This window comes from Hippocampus bargibanti, linkage group LG04, assembly GCF_051943395.1.
Source record: "Hippocampus bargibanti isolate YZ-2025 linkage group LG04, ASM5194339v1, whole genome shotgun sequence".
In the NCBI taxonomy this organism is placed as follows: domain Eukaryota; kingdom Metazoa; phylum Chordata; class Actinopteri; order Syngnathiformes; family Syngnathidae; genus Hippocampus; species Hippocampus bargibanti.
The window spans coordinates 13473832-13494476 of record NC_142737.1 but is presented as its reverse complement, the minus strand read 5'-3'; the positions used below and the strand labels follow the sequence as shown (position 1 = coordinate 13494476).

At 40.2% G+C, this 20645-nt stretch overlaps 2 protein-coding genes and 1 long non-coding RNA gene across 8 annotated transcripts in view; 2 read left to right on the top strand and 1 right to left on the bottom strand.

Moving 5' to 3' along the window:
• The window catches only part of fem1c (fem-1 homolog c), a 27156-nt gene extending 20052 nt beyond the window's left edge, over nt 1-7104 (top strand). Inside the window, exon 6 of the mRNA XM_088994132.1 lies at nt 6987-7104. Coding sequence (XP_088850258.1) covers nt 6987-7068 — 82 coding nt within the window. The 3' untranslated portion in view covers nt 7069-7104. The remainder of the gene's footprint in view (nt 1-6986) is intronic.
• LOC148899098 (uncharacterized) lies at nt 408-6973 on the bottom strand. Of its 2 annotated transcripts, XR_016114688.1 has the most exons (4): nt 6759-6973; nt 4724-5502; nt 1845-1928; nt 408-1036 (listed from the first exon to the last, which is right to left on the bottom strand). It is a non-coding gene; the product is annotated as an uncharacterized LOC148899098 (long non-coding RNA). The 2 variants fall into 2 exon arrangements; XR_016114687.1 differs by having other exon boundaries at nt 408-1928.
• On the top strand, nt 6984-20645 carry ccdc112 (coiled-coil domain containing 112). 5 transcript variants are annotated; one of them, XM_088994134.1, is made up of 14 exons: nt 10764-13256; nt 13688-13797; nt 14104-14225; nt 14322-14411; nt 15079-15154; nt 15266-15392; nt 15473-15592; nt 15689-15826; nt 17612-17712; nt 17793-17913; nt 17981-18112; nt 19718-19816; nt 19893-20011; nt 20161-20645. In XM_088994134.1, exons 1-14 carry the CDS (start codon nt 13194-13196, stop codon nt 20189-20191), a joined length of 1449 nt encoding a protein of 482 aa, XP_088850260.1. In that variant the 5' UTR covers nt 10764-13193; the 3' UTR covers nt 20192-20645. The 5 variants fall into 5 exon arrangements, with proteins under 5 accessions (XP_088850263.1, XP_088850260.1, XP_088850259.1 ...); XM_088994133.1 differs by having other exon boundaries at nt 13685-13797; XM_088994137.1 differs by lacking the exons at nt 10764-13256; nt 13688-13797 and adding an exon at nt 6984-7103.

The following is a 20645-nucleotide window of genomic DNA, read 5'->3' as shown; positions in this document are numbered from 1 at the left end:
ATTAGCTCTAGCACACCCTTGTGAGGATATACGCATCAGAAAATAGATGGATGGAAATTTACATGTTCGCTTTCCACTATCACTTCCAATTCCATCACTTCAAATGTTGTTTGTAGACCAGAAGCATTTGAGAATGAGAAAGCAATTTGGTATCTCATTAAATCAGGACCTCCGTCTTCTACTAGTTGTAGCTTCTGTGGCTTTTTGCCACTGATCTGAGCTCACGTTATATATGGGGCTTTGTCTATATTTAGTGGAGAATAAATGCCCAGTTGGTAAGGTGCCCTACATTTAAGCCGTGGGTTGCCACGTGTGGGTACCTGCTGGGGACTCAGTCACTCGACTGTTTCTGTCTTTACACTGTCTCCAAGTGACATCTGTTGTATTCATAGCACACCAGGCGAAGAACGACAACACAATCGCAACAGTCATGTGATATTCTCAACCTGTTAAAGCCACAAGAGCAGATCAAAGATGAACTCCGCTGGTAGGTTGTGCGGAAAAAAATGAGGGTAGATTTGGAATCAATGCAACAAAAAAAACATCTTATGTATCCTTGCAACTCTTAAAAAATGCATTAAGAGAAATGTGTTGACCAGTCTAATTGCTGGATAATTACAAATAAATGCCAAGCGATCCACATCAAGGCTTTAAAAAAAATTCTGAATCATCTTTATTGGCCAAGTATGAATAGAATACACAAGGATTTTGTCTCCGGTAGTACACGCTGCACTAGTATCATCATACAAAAATTGCAAAGAGGCACTCTACAGTTATATTTAGGTTACTGTTTCGAGAGTTAATGGCTTGGGGGAAGAAGCTGTTTAAATGTCTGCTAGATTTGGTGCGCATGGATCGGCAGCGCCTGCTTGAGGGCTGGAAAAGGTAGTGGGCAGGGTGCAGAGGGTCCAGTTGATTTTTCTGCGCTCGTTTTGATTCTTGCAGTGTGCAAGTCCTCAAGAGTGGGTAGGGCGGTGCCAATGATTTTTTCCATCGTCCAAACTGTCTGTTGAATTTGGATTTTGATATCCGTCATCTATAAATTACGAAATAAATAAATGAAAGGAAAGTATAGTAAAATCACATGCAGAATGTGGCTAACATTTTGGGAATGATCACGTTTCACACCTGCTTTGCAACATCAGTTGTGTCATTCAATTCCTCACATTTGTTAAAAGTCAAAGTCAGCTTTATTGTCAAATATGCTAATATGCATGACATACAGCACAGATGAAAAAGTGGCCAATTACTAAAATTGATTGAATGCATGCAATGTAATGTGGCTCAAAATGGCTGAAAATACTTTCTGAATTGCGTGTGACCTCCAAAAAATTATTTCACCCTTTCATGCACCCGGTAACATGATTAGTTGTCCACTGTAGTAACCACAGTCCCTGAAAGGTTCGCTGACGAAGCTTTTTGGATGAGGAGCGAAATGTCTGACACCTTTAAGAAATACAGATGTCGTCTGAAGAAACCTTTTCATCGATGGACCACTCCTGTATGAGCTTACACAGAAGTCCCTGAAAGGGTTCAAAAATAATAATAAAACAAATGAACCCAGTGTTGCCTTATTTTAGGGCCGTGACCCCCACTTTGCAACACCCTGAACCACCTAGTGAGGCTGCATCTTAAAGAAAAGTTGAGAACGTTGCATGCTCGGGTGTCCCTTTCCAAGGCGTTGCAGCAAACAAGTATTTATAGCTCAGCATAGATTCATGCACACACTGAAATGACTCCTGAGCGTTTGCTGAAACCTGAAGAAACATATCGGTTGGTTGAGGAACCCGCCCGGGGGGATATTTTCAGCGAGTGCAAAGTGCGCTTTTGTTGACTTTGCTCACGTGTGGGAGATTCCTGCTCTGTTCCCAGGCTCTGGGCTCATCTATTCAATTTCCCTGAGCTGTCTCAGACTTGTACAGGAATTCCTGCAAACAGAAAGACAAATGTGTTGCGGTGAAATATTGTGATTCTCATCTTCCGCTGTATCCGGCGGATTTTCTTTTTAGACTCACCAAAGTTCTTGCTAAACATGACATGGATGTTTGGCATTGTTTTAAGATGAGATATTTTCCAATAGATAGGTCAAGGGTGTCCAAACGTTTTGTAAAAGGGGCTAGATTTGATGTGTTAAAAATGGAGGGGGCGGAGGGCAACCCTGGTGGACATTCTTTATATATAACAACAATTAATTAAAAAAAAAACATTTAGCACGGCAATCTGTTTTAACATTTCTTTTTTATTTTAATAAAAGCTGTCTTAAAGGACAACCGACATCTCCGGACAAGTTGTGTCCATAATTTGTAAAATGGCTTCAAATGACTTCTGAGTGTTTTTTACAAAGATTCCACCACATATAGCTATATTTTACGTTGTAAGACTCGCTCTGAATATTCAGGAAGTCTTGTTTTTGAGTTGGTGACGAGTCCGTACGTGACGTCACTGAAGGAACGCCCCTCAGCGAGAAAGGACATAACTTGCATCACCTCAATGCATTTTGTGGTACTTTGTTTGGTCTGAAAACTTCGTGTTGATCCGTGTTGATGGCGAAATAGGAAGAAAAACATAAATAACGCGATTTAAAAAAGAATAGCTAAGTAAATATTCACTTTCAATTTTCAATGTCAATTCAATTTTGATATGTATGTTGTATGTATGTAAGGGCGGCCCGGTAGTCGAGTGGTTACCACACCGACTTCACAGTGCAGAGGTCGCCGGTTCGCGTCCCGGTCCGGCCTCCCTGTGTAGAGTTTGCATGTTCTCCCCGGACATGCGTGGGTTTTCTCCGGGTCCTCCGATTTCCTCCCACACTCCAAAAACATGCATGGCAGGCAGATTGGCCACTCCAAATTGTCCCGAGGTGTGAGTGTGAGAGTTGTATGTCTTTGTGTGCCCTGCGATTGGCTGGCAACCAATTCAGGGTGTCGCCTCGTGCCCGAAGACAGCTGAGATGGGCTCCAGCACCCCCTGTAACCCTAATGAGGAATAAGCGTTACACAAAATGGATGGATGGATGTTTCAAATGAACCAAAACACATGCTTAAAGGACACAAATGAAGAACTGAACCGGAAGAAGAACAAGATTTCAAGACGGCGTCGCAGCTCCTGTGTTTTGCTTTTCTACTTTCATTTCTTTCATAACTTTGCTGCTGTGAAATGTAAATTTCTCTACTGCGAGACTAATACAGGCAAATCCAATCCAATTTAATCTGAAAAGATTCAAATCTAACACTTTGGTGCTGCTGTTTTGGTTAGCAACAGTGTTCAAACGGGCATGTGCTGCAAAGTGAAGCGAAGGATTTAAATGACAGATGCATCATCAAGGTGCTGTAAATAAGTCATCATCATACATGCTGTGCTTTCAGTCACAGCTGTTGTTTTTATTTATTCCAGCACCTTTTTACAAAATACTTAAGCGTAAGTCGCATAAGTAAAATATTCTGAGGAGACTGTGCAATACGATTTGATGGTCAGGAAAAATAAGGAATACCCTATCAGAGGCAATAGAGGAATGTAGGCTGACCCAATGAGTCACCTGTTCAGCTGTGTGGCGCAGGTGGTTTGGTGTCGGCAGCGAACGTGGGCTCCACCTGCATCATTTCATTTGCTCTTTGCAGGAAAAACATGACTCATCGTTATATTTTATTTGGGAATGGCTTTATGTAACCATCAACATTTTTCTGTGACTATATAACTTGTCAAATTATTAAACCAGCTATTTCATGAAAATAATCTAATTTGCTCAAAATCCACATTTAACTCATTCACTGCCAGGCATGTGCAAAAACGTGTCCACTCCAGTGCCAGGGTTTTTGTCATTGTCACTCAAAATCCAGAACCCACAGAATCATTGAGAAATATTGAGTTTTAGGACTACATAAACATTCAATGCAGTAAGTAAGAAACCTTAGACTCTCTTCTTTCATCTGAAAAAATAGTTAATTCCTAAATTATATGGGTCTGAAGGTATCTGAGCTTGAAATGGGGGCGGCTGTACAAAATACAATACATATTTATTTATATAGCGCTTTAATAACACCTGAAGCTGTAACATGGACAAAAGGCAAATTCTGCCCCCTTGTGGAAGGGAAAAACATTGCCGGAGGTCTGACCAGCACTTTATCGGCACCCCCAGCAAGAAAAAACAAAACCTGAAGAAATTTGGCAATGGCGCTCTACGTCATATTTTCAATTCCCGGATAAATTCGGGAATGGCAGTGAATGATCATTGGGTTACCACTATAATATGAATTTAAACAAGCAAGTATTTAGTAAGTAATAATAAAAAACATTGAATAAAATCATTAAATTAATTGTGCATAATTATGACCTTAGGGCTACGTGTCCGCTGCATGCGCTGCATGCACAGATCTGGCCGGATGAATTGGTTATGTGCCATTTGGTGACTGAATGAATTTTTGCCTCAATGAGTGAAAATAACATTTTTATGGGACCGTTCCCCTACAGTTTAGAAGTCAAGAGGTGAACATACATAGTCTTTAAAAGTCTCGATGTTGCTTTACAAAGTGACTAACTCTGGGCTTGTGAAAGTTTGTCACACTGAATATCCGCTTCTTTTGTTCGTCTTAATCGTTTTAATATAATGGACGAAAAAAACCTGAGCAGTTTCAAACATCATTTCTGATCGACATGAACACCTGAACCACAAGAATTCACACCTCCAAATCCAAGCTGGGACCTTAATACATTGTAGATGACCTACCCGAGCGATCTCCAGGAAACAAATCCACAATTTAATCCGACGGTGTCGTTTCCCGCAACTTCTGCGATGTTTGCACTCCACAACTGTGAACCAACTGGGAAAGCGAGCAGGCACATTTAAAGTGATGACATTCAGTCCACTGTTGTTGAAAGCATCAATGAAATGAGGTGGATGGCCCCAAGTTTTTTATTTACGAACGACAACAGCATCGTCCAAAATGAGAATTTTTTTGAACCGTCATATCAGACTATTATCGAATATAGGAAAATTTTAGCTTTTGCTATCCAAGCGTTGGCAGAAATGAAGTGGTGTGCTTCTTCGACACCCACATTCTCTTCCATCGTTATTAATCTCGTCATCTCCAGAATAACTATTTTCCGTTCATGCGTTGATTGTGAAAGCGCTACATAAAATAAAGACATCTTGCATTGGATTGGAGTTCAGTCACGTGATTATCAACAGCTCTTTAAATCAAAGGCTTGTCAACGTTGATGTTGAAAACATTTCAGCTTCTCTCAAAAGGCTTCTTCAGTTGCTTCTGGAGTTACATCAAGCCACACGACAGAAAGCGGGCTGAATTTGGAGTTTTTCTCTTCTTTGTGATCAAAGTCAACAATTTTTAGAATTAAGTCTGTGTATGCTCTCAGTTGTACAGGAGTGGTCCAGCGATGAAAAGGTTTCTTCAGCCGTCATCTATACTTCTTTGAAGGTGTCGGACGTTCCGCTTCTTATCCAAGATGCTTCGTCAGCGAACTAAAGTCTTGCTGGTAGTTTCGGCCCTACATGAAAAAAAAGAGTGCATCCAAAAGATAGGCAGCCAAATGAAAAACAAAGTAATGTAGTTTATTCAATACATTGTAAAAATAAAAATTGTAAAGAGCAATACAGTGAGGAGACTAAACAAATTCTCAAAAATACTTTATCAACATCGCAGGGATAATACTCATGGGCCTCAATCGGCAGTACATATGCACCTAAAAGCTAGCAACCACTCATTTGACGACAATGAGGTTAAAATCTTAGCGAAAGAAAATAGATGTTTGAAAGGGAAGTAAAGGAAGCTATTTTCATAAAACAGCAAAATCCTACACTAAACCACCATGGTGGGGTGATGTTCAATTTAGATCGTTATTACAACAGACTGCTTAGGCAACGTCGGCTTAGTTATGCTGGTGAGGTGATACCAGTGCAGATGGGGATATCAGGCCTGTCGTAAACCTCATACTCAGGCAGGACAACATAAGTAATCAGTCAGGACAATCGAAGTAATCAGTGGAGCTGCAGGGAGTAGGCCTCTGCTCCCCCCAACCTGAGAGCAGGGACCAACCATAGCAGAGTCTGGCACCGCCACGTCTGGACAGTAGGGATATAGGGCCGACACTACCAGCAAGACTTTAGTTCGCTGACGAAGCATCTTGGATAAGAAGCGAAACGTCCGACACCTTCAAAGATGTACAGATGACGGCTGAAGAAACCTTTTCATTGGATTTTTAGGATTGTCTAGAACCATTCTAATAATTTTCAGATTATTCATGTGTTTTTATCTGTCTATCTTTATCGAGCTAGCTATATACAGCTATCTACCTACCTGTTTACCCGTTCGTCTGTCCAAACAATTTGAACAATGACATATAAAAGCAAGTCGGTCTGCTTTAAATGTTTGGAATCGAGCTGTACTTGAGACAAAATAATTGATAGATGGATAGATGGAAGGATTGGATTGGATTTACCTTTATTAGTAGCATTATTAGTAGTATTTACCTTCACAGTCGCAAAGTTGTGAAAGGAAGATGAAAGGAATGAAAGAAGTAGAAAAACAAAATTCATGAGCTGCTGGACAGGCAGCCACTCTCGCAGCGCCATCTTGAAGTCAAAAGAACAAAAAAATAGATAAATAGACAGACAGGCAGTCAGACACAACGAGCCAGATAGCCAGATAGCCAGATAGATAAATGGATAGATGGATAGGTAGATAGATAGATCGATAGATCAAGGCAGTGAGGACATTGAATCATTGTGCCACCGCCACACTTACCCAACGAATGGCTTTGTTGACCCCACACCGCATTGTGCTAAGTGCAGTGTGAAAATGCCTTAACCCTGCAATTCATCCAGGACAGACTCCAGCTCACCCACAACTTAAATGCTGAATGGTGTTACAGAAAAGGGACATCTGAATTTTGTCTATCTCATCTTTTATATTCAATATTTATCAGCATTTATCCTGTAAATTGCCACTTATGTTTAAACCCTCACACCGCAGGGAGTGCAGTTGGTTCGTGTTAAAAACAACTTGTCATGGTCATGACGCACACGCGCATATCCAGTGTCCAGAGAGACTATGATAGATGTTCCAACCCGCTGCTGGTGTCCGTCACTGGTGAGTGTGATCCTGCTGCAAATGACAGCTCACAATAAACATTGCTTTGCCTTTACTTGCCTTTTGGGCTAATTGTGCAAATAATAATATTCCATATGTTATCTCCCAACATCACTTCTAAAATATTGTACACATAAAAATGATATACAGTATGCAAAAATAACAAAAAAGTCAGATTTGCATCAATCAAGCGTCACTATCTCATGTGAGGAAGCTGCGGCTTGACGTTTGGCGTTTTCAGGTATGCTTTGGCCACGCAACGATTTGGCCGATAACAGACGTTCGAAAACCCACTTATGACTGTATCAGAATCATCTTTATTGGCCAAGTATATAGAACACACAAGGAATTTGTCTCCAGTAGAACACTCGTATCATCATAAAAAAGACATGACAAATAATTATGGAGGACACTAATAAAGGCTAATCTAATCTAATTCCTTAATGTAAGCGGTACCTCTCAGGAACAACTGTGAGACAATGTGCAAAACATCAAGCAAACAGTGATTCAAGTGATGATTATAACGGGATGCTGTTCCACAGGGTTGTTCAAAATTGCAAAGAGGCACGATACAGTTACATTTTGGTTACCGTTTAGAGAGTTAATGGTGACGGTAAAGAAGCTCTTTAAAGGACAACCGACGTCACTTTTTTGTTTCTTAACTGACATCAGAAAAACGTTTTATAGCATCTAAAATACCCAAAACACGCCATATGCTATTTTTTATTCAAATGCAAAACACCAATATAAATGACTTAAAGTGTCCAAAATCTGCAAAAAATTGAGCTGCGAATTGAGCATTTTCAGAAAGGCCCGCCCCCAGTTCGTGACGTCACGCCAATATGTCTTGCATTGCTGTAGAATCAAAACAATGACTTCAGATTCGGAGAATATGTTTTCTTGTTACACATCCAGTTATGAATATGATTCAAATAGTTCTGAAGAGGAAAGCATACCTGTTTGCAATTGATGAAAGAAGTCCTTCCGTGTCATTTTGAGGCATCTGGACTGCAATGTAGCGTCCCATAAAAGAGGCAGAAAATGGCCACAAGCTCCCTGTGAGGAATTAATCAGCCCGTTTCCACAGGCTGATAAATTCCTTATATGGAGCTTGGTCGCCCTCCTCTGGCTCTTTTTGGTGCAACATGAAGTTTTCAGACCAAACAAGCACAGCAAAATGCATTGGATTGGATTGGATTGGATTGGATTTGCCTTTATTAGTCTCACAGTGGAGAAATTTACATTTCACAGCAGCAAAGTGATGAAAGGAATGAAAGTAGAAAAAAGAAATACATGAGCTTCTGGAAAGGCAGCCACTCTCGCGGCGCCGTCTTGAAGTCAAAAGAACAAAAAAAAACTAACAAATAATATGAAAAAACAAAGACAACATGACAAAACAAAGACAGAGAGAGTCATTCATTCTTCAGGACTTGCTGTACCCTCTTTGTGATGACATGAAGCAGTTCTAGATGAAAGATGAGAGGATCAAAGCGTGATGGAAGGACTGCTATAATGTGTCCTTTTTTTTTTGGTCAGGGGCGTTGCTTCAGTGACGTCACCTACGGACTCGTCACCAACTCAAAAACAAGACTTCCGGAATATTCAGCACGAGTCTTAAAACGTACAATATAGCTATACACGGTGGAATCTATGTAAAATACGCTCAGTAGAAGTCATTTGAAGCCATTTTACAAATTATGGACACAACTTGTCCGGACACGTCGGTTGTCCTTTAAATGTCTCCTGGATTTGGTGCGCATGGTTCGGTAGCGCCTGCCTGAGGGGAGTCGCTGGAAAAGGAGGTGGGCAGGGTGCGGAGGGTCCGGTAGGATTTTCCACGCTCCTAACTGTCCGTTGAATTTAGATTTTGAAAGCTGTCATCTATAGATAATCAAATGAATACATTAAATAAAAGTATCGATGAGAAGGTTTCTTCAGCCGTCATCTGTACAAAAGTGAAGGTTTCGGACGTTTCGCCTCCTATCCAAGAGGCTTCGTCAGCGAACTAAAGTCTGACTGGTCGTATCGGCCCCATTTATATATCCCTAATGTCCAGACCTGGTGGCGCCGGACACAGCTATGATAGGTCCCTACTCTCAGGTTGGGGGAGGCGCGGGACCCCCCCCTGTGGCCCCACTGATTGTTCCTACATTCCTGACTAACGATTGGCCTATTACACCCACTCCCCCCGGTATCACCTCATCAGCATAACGACCCTCATCAGCATTGCGAAAGTTGCCTAACCTGTTTTGCCTGAGCAGGCTATTGTATGAACGATCCAAATTGAACCTCACACCACCAGACCGGTTTAATGAAGGATTTTGTTGTTTTATAAGAATCGCCTCTTTTACCCCCTTTCAAACCATCTATGTTCTTTCGCTAAGATTTTAACCTCATTGTCGTCAAATGAGTGGTTAGTAGCTTTTAGGTGCAAATGTACTGCCGATTGAGGCCCACTAGTATTATCCCTGCGATGTTGATAAAGTCTTTTTTTGAGAATTTGTTGAGTCTCCCCAATGTACTGCTCTTTACAATTTTCATTCTTACAATGTATGGAATAAACTACATTACTTTGTTTTTCATTTGGTAGCCTATCTTTTGGATGCACTAATTTTTGCCTTAACGTGTTTATCGGTTTGAAATAAGTAGGAATTTTATGTTGCCAAAGGACTCTTTGTAATTTTTCAGAAACTCCTGCAATGTACGGTACTGCTACTCCTCTCCTTTTAGAATCTTGAGAATTATTGGTTTCGTTCGCTATTCTTTCTTTCTGACATTTGTTGAATGACCACTGAGGGTACCCACAGTTAGTGAGTGCTCTCCTGATATGTTTTGACTCCTTTTCTCTACCTTCAGTGCTAGTTGGTATTAGTTTAGCCCTATGCTGGAGGGTTCTGATAACTCCTAGTTTATGTTGTAAAGGGTGGTTAGAGTCAAAAAGTAAGTATTGGTCAGTGTGCGTAGCCTTCCTAAAGACTTCTGTTTTTAGCGCTCTGTCCTCTTTTATAATTACTTTACAATCCAAGAAGGCTAGTTGGTTCTCTTGAATGTCCTCACGAGTAAATTTAATGTTGAAGTCTACAGAGTTGAGATGATCTGTGAAGGATTGAATTTCTTGTTTCTTAATTATGACAAAAGTATCGTCCACATATCTAAACCAGTGTCTAGGTTTTGTCCCTGGGAAGGATGTGAGGGCCTGTTTCTCCATCTCTTCCATGTAAAGATTAGCCACTATGGGTGAAACTGGTGAGCCCATAGCACAACCATGGATTTGTTTATAAAATTTTTCCCGAAATTGAAAATACGTAGTATTAAGGCAGATTTCTAATAATTGGCAGATGTGATCCGGTTTCAGTTTGGTTCTTTCATGCAGAGAAACATCCGCCAGCAGCCTCGTCCTCACCACTGAGACTGCTGCTGGGGTTGGGACAGATGTAAAGAGAGAAGTCACATCGTATGATGCCAAAGTTTCCTCAGGTTCCAATATGAGGTCTTTGATCCTCTCTACAAACCCTGTGGTGTTCTCTACGTGGTATTCTGTGTTACCAACCAACGGAGCTAAAATAGTTTTTAAATATTTGGCTACATTGTATGTAGAGGAGTCAATGCTACAAACAATGGGTCGGAGGGGGAACCCTTCTTTATGTATTTTTGTTAAATAAAAGTAGTAAAATCACATATACAATGTGGCTAACATTTTAGAAATGATCACGTTGCACATCTGATTTACAAGGTCCATTGTGTCATTCAATTTGGATTTGGATTTGCCTTTATTAGTCACAGTGGAGAAATTTACATTTCTTACATTTATCAAAAGTGGTCAAATACTAAAATTGATTGAATGCAATGCAATGTGGCTCAAAATGGCTGAAAATATTTTCTAAATTGTATGTGACCACACGTTTTTTTTCTCCACACTTTCATGCACCCGGTAATGGGTGATTAGTTGTCCACTGTAGTAATCACGTTCCCTGAAAGGGTTAAAAAAAATGTCATTCAACAAATGAATCAAAGTTGCCTTATTTTAGGGTCTGTCAAGAAAATTGGATAAGTAGTTGGATACGGGTGGCTTGGTCTGTAATCTTTCAGTCTGTTAAAACAGGTGTGTAGGTAGTGAGGGAGAGTGTATTACCAAAACTCACAAGTGGTCTTTTGAAAGCAGTTGAATATCTGTCAGTGGAAGTGCACTTGTCACCACATGGATGGCGCCAATGTTGCTTCCTTTCATATGACAGCGGGGTGTCGAGTGGCAGCACCTGTGCACTTCGGAGTTCCTATTCGGCATTCACGCAAACAGAAACAGCTCCCACCTCTGCTGCTTTGCACTCTTGTCATCGTTACTCCCTCGAGCCTTCATTCATTGTCTTTTCTGTCTGACGCTCCAACCTGATGAAACAAGGCCACAAACCGCTGCTTGTTTTGAAATACAGAAATACACACAACATATCCAAATGGGAGGTTCACTTGGGTTGCCATTGGGTTGCTGCTGGGTCATTGAGTTCACACTGCAGTTGAATGTGGGACATTTTATTGCAATAATATGACACGAGGCATCATTGAAATTTACATTTCACAGCAGCAAAGTTAGGAAAAGAAGACGAAAGGAAAGAAAAAAGTAGAAAACAAAATACAGGAGCTGCTGGAAAGGCAGCCACTCCCGCGGCGCCATTTTGAAGTCAAAAGAACAAAAAAACTAATCATATGACAACACAAAGACAAAGATAGTTATTCAATTTTAAGCACATTCTGCACCTTCTTTGTTGCGTGAAGCAGTTCTAGATAAAAGAGAAGGGGATCAAAACGTCCTTTTCACCAGTGGATCAGGTACGTCTTGGTGGAATGTGCACTAAATGTTGAAAGACTACGCTGTAGCATCCATTGATGAAAAGAGATTGTCTCACATCTCCTGTCCCACGTAAATCCGCTTCAATTCCAAGCCGCGACAGTTCCACATACGCATTGATAAACGATACAATATGGTTTCTTGCTTTTTTTGTTAGTTTTTTCTTTTTCTTTTTTTTTTGTTTGTTGCAAATTTCGAAGTAAAAGAGCAACATCAAAATTAAAATAAGGACCAGTTTGAACTGTTCCAACATTAAATTGTTCAAATTTAAAAATTACATATCACGTAAATTGTTCAGCTCATTTGCATTCCAATGCCAACATACACATTAAACATTTTCGGTGGTTTACCTCTATTTTCTACATTTTTGGACAATTCAAACTTCCCCCAGCTTTCCCAATTTCCTGTAGCAGATTGAGTTGTGCAAGGCACAGGACATTTATAAGAAACTATAAGCAGATCTCCATAAGCAAATTTGCTATAGAGATCACAGATCTGTCATGTGGTCATGTCAGTACACACGTGCCTGTCCCCAAGTGGCAAGACACTTTCTCGGTTAATTAGTGACATGTGTTTTTACACTCCAGACGGGTGGCATATATCAATTTGGTTCAGCCAACGAAAAGGATAGGAAATGGTCGTTGTCGAGGAGGAGCGGCTGCTATTTGCAGCAATGTGACAGCTCCCGTGGGAGACACCACATCCTCGATATGTGCACTCAATAATGGAATCTAGTGTCTATATATACTCTTGGTGCCTGTCACTTGACTTGTATTATAGCTGCTGGCCCTGCCTGATACATCAAACGGCTGCCGCAAGAAGCCTCGTGGAAGTCTATCTATATAAGTTAATTTGCTGTTTAATTGTTATTTTATATACACAACATAGTTGCAGAGCAAGAAAGTCCTCGTCAAGGGCTTTAATTTGCTATATTGCTTGATGTGGGTTGTTACTAATGGGTTGTTTAACTTGACACCACCAAACCATCCATTGTTTAGCTTGCTAACACTTGGAAAATCTTTTGAGCTGACCCCCCCTAAAAAATCTAAATGAAATACTTTCAAAGCTCTATGATTATTTTAGATTTGTAAAGATCACATTGTTTTTTTTTTAATCTGGTGTTCTCCCCACACGACATCTAACAGACAAGCATGACTATTGTGCATTCGGCGCTCTCTGCTGGACATTAGACGCAACAGCTCTTAGTTTCCGCCTCCGTAAAGCGTGTTTCCGTTTGCCTCATTTGAATGCCCTATTCCAACATGGCAGCCTTAGCAACCGCCCGTCAACAATCCTCTGTATCGATCACAGTTAAGTCGTTGACATACATTAGTTAAATACATTATTTAACTTATTTGTAGCAGGTAATGTGTGCTTACAAATCAGCAGAGGATGTTAACTTCCGATTGATTTTCCTAGTTTGTAAAAAAAAAAAGGGCGTGTACAAAGTAAGGAGTAATTTATAACCCCGCAGGTTTGTTAACGCTAACGCTAAAAGTTCAAGCAAACAAAAAATTACCAGTTATCGCCGATTTGACTTAATATTTGTACTTTTAAAATTATATCCTTGTTATACACACGTTTAAAACATTGTACAGTTGTCGTTAGTTGCTTTTGTTTTGATGTTCTTGTGTGATGCCATATTACATATAATTAGTATTTTTTATCACGTTTTTCTGTGAATGCATTGAGATAAATCTTATTGAGATGCGCTTGGCTTGCAAATTATTGCATGAAGCAGGGGGATTTGGACCTTTCATCCTCCCCTGCTGATCTAGGCAGTGTGAAACAGAGAGAGTCAAGACTGAAAGCCACGGAGTTTCTAAAGGAAGCCAAAAGCAACGAGAGGCTGTAAGTTCAATAAAGGCTTTTTTTCACCATTGGAAATTAAATACGCATGGGACTGAAATCCTTATGGAGCTGCCTGGAGAGAGTTACATGTGCCGCTTTGCTCCAGTATGTCATACATCTATTACGGTACCTATGATTGTTGTACTCATCTTTGCATTACTGGCATCGAAAAAGCAAAGTACAATTGTCAATTTAGACGCTCACTAAAACTTAAATTACAGGAGTTCTTTGAGACTTTTGAGGAAAACAAAATAAAATCTAAGTTGATTTGCAACTGTGGCTCAATAATGTTTACTTTTACACCAGGATTGACAAGTTGGAAAAAGACAGGTGGCTGATTGTCCAGTGCAAGAGAAATGGATGGACCGACATGGCAACAGAACTGGACGAGTATGAGAAAGCACTGGTTGAACAGAGAAGTGCAAAAAGTGAGTCACAGAATGTACATCACGCCACCTTGAGCATGCTCTCGGGAATGTTAATGTGTTTGTATTGATTTGTTGTATTTTTGCTTTGTCCTTCAGAGATGCAACTGCGGAAGCAGCTGGCCAAAATTAAAGATGGTGTCAGAGAGTTTCAGCAACAACTGATAAACATGAAACCAAGTGCAGAATGTAAGTGAGAAAAGGTGGTTCTTCTGTTCTCACTTCCACAATTATGGCGCTGTTCACTAATTCGCTGCCATTCCTGAAATTATTCGGGAATTGAAAATATGATGTAGAGCGCCATTCCCGAATTTGTTCGGGTTTTGGTTTTTTTTCACGCTTAGGTGCCAATAAAGTGCTGGCCATGCCATCTGGCAATGTTTTTTTTTCTTTTTCACAAGGGGGCAGCATTTCCCATTTTCCATTGTAGTGCTTCAGCTGTTGTTAAAGTGCTATATAAACCAATACTGTATGTAGTATGTATTGCATTGTATTTTGGACAGCCACCCTCATTTCAACCTCATATAACTCCAGGCCCATATAATTTAGGAATTAACTTTGTTTCTGATGAAAGGAGAGCGTCTAAGGTTTCTAACGCTGTATTGAATGTTTATGTAGTCCTAAAACTCTATATTCTGTGGATTGGCACGTTTGGTGGTGAATGAGTTAATTGGGAATTTCTCCATTGTGAGACAAATAAAACTTTTTCTTATCATCACTATTTCTCCTGAAATTAATTTGTTTCATAGAATGCAAGCTGTAGTTAGTTTCATTTTATTTATTTTTTGTTTAGATTTTGATTCATTTACTTTAAAGTTAGACTAATAAAGTATGATAACTTTTGTTTATTTTGCAGTGATTGAGAAGCTGAAGGAAATAATGGCTGAAGTGGAATGTTCAATCAACAATTTGAAGGACGAGCAGCGTTCATGGTAAAAACACGAGAATCCTTTTACGCACATGAAATTTTCACGCCTAAAATGACGGACACTGAAATATATGTACTGTTCATAATAAATACAATTGAATGGCTCCCTTAAAAGCTTCGGGGAGTTGTTGAAGAAGGAAAGCGTGTGCGCACAGGAGATGGTAGCGTATGAGAAGAAGGTCGAAATTTGGAGTCAATCCAGCACATCGGATTCAAAAGTCACTGTTGTTTCACCTGTGAAGGTTCATGTCTTCTCCTCTTCCTCCTTTTCTTCTTTCTAATCTCTGTTGAATGTTGTTGAGCTCTGCTGTTGTCTTGACAGAAGAGCAAAGCCTTGGACTATGACCTCCCCGCCGAGGTGCGGGGACTGGAAACTTTCCTTCAAAAGACAGGAGGCGTCTGCGGCGGTTGGGAGGAATTTGATCATCAGGCCTTTCTAAAGGTACATTCCGTGCGCTTACACCTGTTTTGCCTTGTGACCTTTTTTTGTCACTCAATTGCATCTCGGATTACCTTGAGTCATCAACTTGATTGACAGGTGTGGACAAAGTGTGGTGGGCGGGCTGGCTTCAGGAAAGAGGCTTCACTGTATCTACCTAGTAAAAGTCAGGAAGAAATGGAGCAACACGAACAATGGTACCAGGAGCTGATCGACCTGCAGGACACACGGAGAGAGGTAATGACTGAATGTGAAGCCAAATGCCAAAATGGCTCCCTCAAGTTGCCAAAATGGCAACTTAAGAACAAGTTGTTGTAGGTGGCAGAAATGAGCACATAATCATAATGGAGTCCAGACATAAACATTTAAAGGACAACCGACGTCTCCGGACAAGTTGTGTTCATAATTTGTAAAATGGCTTCAAATAACTTCGACTGAGCGTATTTTAACAAGATTCCACCGCATATGGCTATATTGTACGTTTTAACACTCACGCTGAATATTCCGGGAAGTCTTGTTTTTGAGTTGGTGACGATTCCGTACGTAACGTCACTGAAGGAACGCCCCTGACCGAAAAAAAGGACACATTGTAGCAGTCCTTCCATCACGTCAATATATTTTGCTGTACTTGTTTGGTCTGAAATCGTCATGTTGCGACCAAGCTCCATATAAGGAATTTATCAACCTGTGGAAACGGGCTAATTAATTCCTCACGCGGAGTTTGGTCGCCATTTTCTGCCTCTTTTTTGGTGATCCATTTCCCCCCAATGTTGCCTCAAAATGGCACGGAATAAATTCTTTAATCGATTGCAAACATGTATGCTTTCCTCTTCAGCACTATTTGAATCATATTCATAACTGGATGTGTAACAAGAAAGCATCTTCTCCGAATCTGAAGCCATTGTTTTGATTCTCCAGCAATGCAAGACGTCTTGGCGTGACGTCACGAACTGGGGGCGGGACTTTCTGAAAATGCCCAATTCGCAGCTTAATTTTTTGCAGATTTTGGACACTTTGTGATTTTTATTGGTGTTTTGCATTTGAATAAAAATATCATACTGCGTGTTTTGGGTATTTTAGATGCTATAAAATGTTTTTTTCTGGTGTCAGCTAGGAAACAAAAAAGTGACGTCGGTTGTCCTTTAAATAAGTCCTAACAATTATCATCCATTTTTGACACTCCTAAATATTTCAAAGTTGTGTCAAAGTTCTCATACATTATTTTTTGTTTGTTTGTTCCATTGATATGAAAATTTATATCATTAACTCATCCACTGGCAGATGTGCAAAAATGTGTCCACTCAAGTGCCAGGGTTTTTGTCATAGTCACTAAAATCACAGGACCCACAGAATATTGAGTTTTAGGACTACATAAACAATCAATACAGCGTTAGAAACCTTAGACTTTCTTCTTTCATTGGAAAAAAAAAGAGTTAATTCCTAAATTATATGGGTCTGGAGGTATATGAGATTGAAATGAGGGCAGCTGTCCAAAATACAATGCAATACATCTGGTATATATAGCGCATAAACAACCGCTGAAGCTGTAACAAAGCACTAACATGGAAAAGGGGGAAATCCTGCCCCTTGTGAAAGGGAAAAACATTGCTAGAGGTCTGGCCAGCATTTTATTGGCCCGCCAAGCAAGAAAAAACAAAACCCGAACTAATTTGGGAATGGTGCTCTACGTCATATTTTCGATTCCCGAATAAATTCAGGAATGGTAGTGAATGAGTTAAAGAGTTATTTATATCACAAGATTGGCCATACAAATTAGAGTTCAGTTCACTTTTGGATTGGATTGGATTTACCTTCATTAGTCTCGCAGTGAAGAAATTTACATTTCAAAGCAGCAAAGTTATGAAAGGAAGCTGAGCGGAAAAAAATAAGTAGAAAAACAAAATAGAGGAGCTGTTGGAAAGGCAGCCACTCTTGCGGCGCCATCTTGAAGTCAAAAGACCTAAATGAATATATTCCAATAAGAAAAGTTAAAAGATCCCATCAAATGCTTTTAATGTGTAGGCCATCCGAAGGTGGAAGACCAGGAAGGAACTGGAACGCCAAAGGCACTTAAAGAAGCAGGCGGAAGCGGTGGAACCCGAGAAGAGGAAAAAAGCCACAAGGTGCCTGCAGAACAAGCAAGGGAGCAAAAGTCCAAACAGAAAAGCACTGTGACACATTATTGTGTTGTACTTTCTTCAAGTGAGGAGAAGAAGTTGTTGGCTCAGCGACTGAAGGCGCGAAAAGAGGCCAAAAGAAGAAAAGAGGAGCAGACAGAGAACCAGAGATCAGCACGAGACATCCACAAGAACAGACTTGCCAAGGTATGGAACAAGCACCAATACCATGTTGAAGATTCACACTATGGAATGGATTCGTTTTGACCAACAGGAGCAGTCTGGTCAAGGGGAGGCCAAGATGAGCGCCGGGGAGGAACTACAAGTGGGGAGAGGAGAAGAAGGTGACTACAGTTTGAAAAGGAGAAGAAAGCCAACGAAAGCTATCCAGTACTTGATGCAAAGGGTAACGAACACAGTTCGGAATCATGAGATCTGCCTGGCTGGCTAGCTATTAGCTATCTATTGGCTTGCTAGCTAGCTTTCTATCTATTTGTCATACTATTCTATTTGAGTTACTTCCGGGTTGAGTGAACACTGGCGCGTGTGGCTGCCGCAGCTCACCCACAGACAAACTTATCACGTGACAGTAAAGTGACCTTGAGAGTTTTGAAAGGCGCTTATAAATGACATGTATTATTATTATTTGTAACAACCCTGATGCTACTTTGAACAGGGAACTAGCGACCATTTCAGTCTTTTCAAATGTAGCAAATATAAAATTCATGGGAAAAAATGTGTGTGTGAGTGCTGGGATACACTGGCCATAATTTGGAGCAAAAATAAATCTCAGTATAGTTAAGATTTTTACAATGATTAACTCATTCACTATCATTCACAAATTTGTTTGGGAATTGAAAATATGACGTAGAGCGCCATTCCCAATTTTGTTCGGGTTTTGTTTTTTCTTGTTTGGGTGCCGATAAAGCGCTGAACATCGCCTCTGGCAATGTTTTTTTCCCCTTCCACAAGGGGCAGCATTTTCCCTTTTTCCATCTTTGGAACTTTGTTCCAGCTTCAGCTTTTGTTAAAGCGCTACATAAACCAATGTCTTGCATTGTATTTTGTACAGCCGTCATCATTTCAAGCTCATATAACTCCAGACCGATATAATTTAGCAATTAACTAGTTTTTTTCTGATGAAAGAAGAGAGTCTAAGGTTTTTAACGCTGTATTGAATGTTTATGTAGTCCTAAAACTCAATATTCTGTGGGTCCTGCAATTTCAGTGAAAATGACAAAAACCCTGGCACTGCAGCAGACACAATTTGGCATATTTTCTGGCAGTGAATGATTAAAATACATCCTTTATGCACTCTGTAACGGAAGAAAACACAAATCCGTCCACTGTAAGTCACTCCTATCCCTGAAAGGGTTAAAATAATAATAATAATAATAATAATAATAATAATAATAATAATAATAATAATAATACAATTAATTTATAAGCGCCTTTCAAAACTCTCAAGGTCACTTTACAGTCACAGGATAAGTTTTCTTCCGTGGGTGAGCAGCGGCAGCCACACGTTCCAGCGTTCACTCAACCCGGAAAACCTCAAATAGATGGAAAGCTAGCCAGCCAGCCGATAGTTAGCTAATAGATAGCCATATAGCTTTCCATATATTTGAGCCAGTCAGCTAGGTAATATTTGAGCTATCCAGCTAGCTAATAGCAAGCTAGCTAGATAGCTAATAGCTTCTAGGTAGCTAGCCAGCCAGATAGCTCATAGACAGCAAATAGATAGCTAGCTAGGTAGCCAGCTAGGTAGCCAGCTAGGTAGCCAGCACCCCCCCCCCCATGTTTGAAATGCAAAACGATAAAAGAGGAATGATGATGTCCAAATTGTAGTCATTATTTTTTTCCAGACATGCCATCAGCCAAGAGGACTTCCTGCACTTTTAGTTTTAAAACAAAACACTCTCTTTTCTGTATTTCTAAAATATTTTTAGAATTTATTTAAAATATTTTTAAAATTAACAAACACGCATGATGTCATTTGAACAAACTGCAGGATCTCGAGCGAGTGCACGCCAAGCGCCAGGAGAAGCTGCTGAGGCAAAAAGAGGATGAAGAGCGTCAGAAGAGGATCGTGGCTAAGCTCAAGGAGAAAGTGAGCACAGTGGATTATAAAAAAAGTCTATATACTGTATTACCTTTTTCAAATTTTTGTTTTATTCCTTGTGTAGGTGGACGGCCACATAGTTCGAGACCCATCTAGGTTGACACGGCCCACCAAGGGATGGGAGGAGCGCATTAAAAGCACGAGACCGTCAGGAGTAGGACATGTGTTCCACATGCCTCACAGGTCAATCGTCTGTAACACTTTCATTATGCTGACTCGTAATTATTACACTTTAGCACTTGTTTAATGGCATTTTAAAAAATCTAGTCATCCCCGAATATGTTTACGATTTTCTTTATAACCTAAATTGTATTTATTTTTATTTTTTTCAGAGATTTTCCCAGCTGGAGACTGGAGCTCTGAAGACTGAAAGCATTCAGAAATCAGAATCAGAAAACCTTTAATCGTCCCACAATGGGGAAATTTGCAGAGCTTTGACGATGATTATTCTTCCTTGTAGTCAGTCATGATTCCAAAATGTTTCTTTGGTCTTAGTCTATCTCATTGTGCTCATGAAAGTGAATTGTTTTTTTTGTTCCACTACTGTATCTAATTACCCGTCGCTGCGTCCAATAAATAATGGGTTTCACTAGTGGTTAGCAAGTTTGTGTGAAGTGCGGATGCGTATTTGGAACTGAATCATCGCTTGGAATTGAAGCGGATTTACATGGAATGAGAACACCGGTTGCCAGCCAATGTTCGGTGTTGTGTTATCTTATTTTGTTGTTTTATGTAAATTTTTATATAGTGTGCATTGTTACAGCAGGAGTTGTTGTGAAAGCGCCATACAAATAAAGATAGGTTTGTTGTTTCTCCA

Excerpts from the sequence above, each read along its gene's own strand:
- ccdc112 (XM_088994133.1), top strand. The coding sequence starts at position 13,194 with ATGCCCTATTCCAACATGGCAGCCTTAGCAACCGCCCGTCAACAATCC. Across the intron at positions 13,798-14,103 it reads GCCAAAAGCAACGAGAGGCT|GATTGACAAGTTGGAAAAAG; the intron begins GTAAGTTCAATA and ends CTTTTACACCAG. Across the intron at positions 15,155-15,265 it reads AAGGACGAGCAGCGTTCATG|CTTCGGGGAGTTGTTGAAGA; the intron begins GTAAAAACACGA and ends CTCCCTTAAAAG.